The sequence below is a fragment of the Papaver somniferum genome, unplaced genomic scaffold (genome assembly GCF_003573695.1).
Source record: "Papaver somniferum cultivar HN1 unplaced genomic scaffold, ASM357369v1 unplaced-scaffold_107, whole genome shotgun sequence".
Taxonomy (NCBI): Eukaryota; Viridiplantae; Streptophyta; class Magnoliopsida; order Ranunculales; family Papaveraceae; genus Papaver; species Papaver somniferum.
This window is the reverse complement of record NW_020619603.1, coordinates 13,122,839-13,125,801: the sequence shown is the minus strand read 5'-3', so window position 1 is coordinate 13,125,801 and position 2,963 is coordinate 13,122,839. Positions and strand designations below refer to the sequence as shown.

The following is a 2,963-nucleotide window of genomic DNA, read 5'->3' as shown; positions in this document are numbered from 1 at the left end:
CCACAATTCCCATTTCCCCTCTTCCCCGTTCTCATCTTTATGCACTTAGGGACCCAACTGGAATGCTGCCATGAAGAACGAATATAATGCTATGATTATGACCAACACTTGGGAGCTGGTTCCTCGCCCTAGTAACGCTCATATCATTCGGTCAATGTGGCTTTTCCGTCACAAGTTACGAAACTTTGCAACGTTACAAGGCTCGACTAGTGGCCAATGGCAAATCTCAACAGGTTGGAGTTGATTGTTTTGAGACGTTTAGTCCAGTTGTTAAACCAGCGACTATACGCACTGTCCTCAGTATCGCAACATCTCGTTCTTGGGGCATTCGTCAACTAGACGTCAAAAATGCCTTTCTTCACGGTGACCTGGCTGAAACAGTATATATGCATCAACCACCAGGTTTTGTTGATTTCGCTCATCCTGATTATGTTTGTCGCCTCCGTAGGTATCTTTATGGCCTTAAACAGGCCCCTCGAGCATGGTTTCAGCGGTTTGCACAATTCATTACTGGTTGCGGTTTTCGTGGAAGTGGTTGTGATCCGTCACTTTTTGTCTATCACTCTGGTTCGGACACTGCATACTTATTACTATATGTGGATGATATTGTCTTAATCGCTTCTAATGATGCACTTTTAGAGCGTTTCATTGGGTTGATGAAATGTGAATTTGCTATGACTGATCTTGGCGCGTTATATCAATTTAAGGGTATTACTGTGACTCTCTCAGATTCAGGATTATTTCTATCACAGTCCTCATATGCACAAGATATTATTGCTCGTGCATCAATGGCGAACTGCAACCCAGTCACTACTCCTGTTGATACACAACCGAAGCTCAGTACTACATCTGGCCCTCCACTCGAGGATCCGACTTTATACAGAAGTCTGGACGGGGATCTTCAATACCTGACGTTCACCCGTCCTGATATTTCATATGCCGTGCAGCAGGTTTGTTTATTTATGCATGATCCCAGGGAGATACACATGCAAGCTATTAAGCGCAATCTCAGGTATCTTCAAGGCACTCTTGATCACGGCTTATTTCTCTCTGCTTCCCCTATCACGGGCTTGACTGCATACTCTGATGCTGACTGGGCGGGTTGCCCGGACTCTCGTCGATCGATATCTGGCCACTGCATCTTTCTTGGATACAACTTGATTTCTTGGTCATCCAAACGACAAGCTACTGTATCTCGTTCCAGTGCGGAAGCCGAATACCGAGGAGTTTCCAATGCCGTTGCTGAGGCTACTTGGTTACGCAACTTACTTCTCGAGCTTCACATCCCTCTACGTCGTTCCACAGTTGTCTACTGCGATAACACTAGTGCAATTTACATGTCAGGGGATCCTGTCCAGCACCAACGCACTAAACATGTGGAGATTGATATTCATTTTGTACGAGAGCGTGTACGTATCGGTGAGATTCATGTTTTGCACGTTCCTTCTGACAGTCAATATGCAGACATCTTCACCAAGGGCCTTCCACGGGTATTGTTTGTTCGTTTTCGTTCTAGTCTTAACGTGTGCTCCTCTCCCGTTACGACTAAGAGGGTGTAATAGACAATATAATTCTGTTACCTTATTTATCTGGGAGAATATACGATATGCAATGAAGTCTCCCAGATTTCCTGTAATACTATTTATATGAGTTTATGGAATAAGAATAATTAACGGATTCATTAACATCCGATACATATCCTAAGATTAACAATATAGTGCAAAGTAGTGTTTTTTTTTTCGGAAAACAGGAAAGCACTCAAGTTTTTTGTAGTTGAGTTGGAACTTACTCAAACATTCCTCATACTGCCATTTTCAAATTCGGTAGCAGTAGCCAAAGATGTTAATGAGTTTACATTGATACCGACATGATCGGAACTTGGAGCCCATGTATCTTGTAAATATCGAACTCAACTGCAACAAGTTTAAGTCTCGAAATGGAATTATGTCGTAGTGTTTATAGATGTATATTGGTTGATTTATAAGCAATTTATAATGGAAATGTACCATGTAAACCAAGTATTGTACATCTAAGGTTAACTTTTAATCCATCTGTGAAGGGGTTAGGGCATATATGATGGAAAAAACTACTTTGTCCTTCTCTAGTCTCTCTATTTCCCATTAAATAGCTAGAATTGATTTTGTTTTTGTGGAAACTAAAGGAGGGTTTTACACTTGAAAGTCTTGATTGAAGCTTGAATTTGTTTACTAGGATCGTTCTGGAGGCTACATAGAAGCCTAGTTTTTTGTTTTTCTTGTTCTTAATAATGACGAATTTTAAGCTAGTTTTCCAAACCAGAGTTGAAAACACTTTTAAATGGATGATAACTGATGGTGTGCCCGTATGATTGCTTCTAATAAAGCTTTTAATTCTGCCTCCTTAGTTGGAAAAACCACTTGTCCTTTTGTACTCTCTCTATCTCTCATTAGATAGCTGGAATTGACAATTTCAGGGGTTTTGTTATGATGCATGGGTGCACAAGATAACAGCCAATCATTACATTAGAAAATACAATAAAACATTAAAAAAAACACGAGAGATGATATTAATTCGTATTCGAGAATGCAAAGTTTAATGAAATTTCTACATGCCCTTGCGAATTAACTTCACCTCTCATGTTTCTTAACTGTTCTGCAGCCATGCACAAGATAACAAAACCCACTCGGAAGCCTAGTTTCTGGTTTTCCTTACTCTTAGTAAATAACAGATTTCAATTAAAGTTTTCAAAGTATTAATCAGAGTTGAAAATAATTTGAAATGAATGATAACCGATGTTGTGCCCATATAATGGCTTCTAGGAAAGCTTTTGATTCTGCTTGCTTGCTATCCTTATTTGCTGTTCGTAGTTCTCGAGATCCATGGTTAATGTTAGAATCCCGACGCCAACAGTGACATTAGCAGTTGTAAAGGGATGTTGTTCAATGTGTGTGTAGTGGCTATGTTAGGAATAGAAGGTTTGTATG

General features: G+C 40.0%; 1 protein-coding gene across 1 annotated transcript; it reads left to right on the top strand.

Annotated features, from left to right (window-relative positions):
* The first annotated feature begins 386 nt into the window (after positions 1-386).
* On the top strand, positions 387-1,559 carry LOC113328098 (uncharacterized mitochondrial protein AtMg00810-like). Its single transcript, XM_026575190.1, has one exon. It carries the CDS (start codon positions 387-389, stop codon positions 1,557-1,559), a length of 1,173 nt encoding a protein of 390 aa, XP_026430975.1.
* The last annotated feature ends 1,404 nt before the right edge of the window (positions 1,560-2,963 follow it).

Bases quoted from the DNA above. Each gene is read 5' to 3' on its own strand.
- LOC113328098 (XM_026575190.1), top strand. From the start codon at position 387: ATGCATCAACCACCAGGTTTTGTTGATTTCGCTCATCCTGATTATGTT.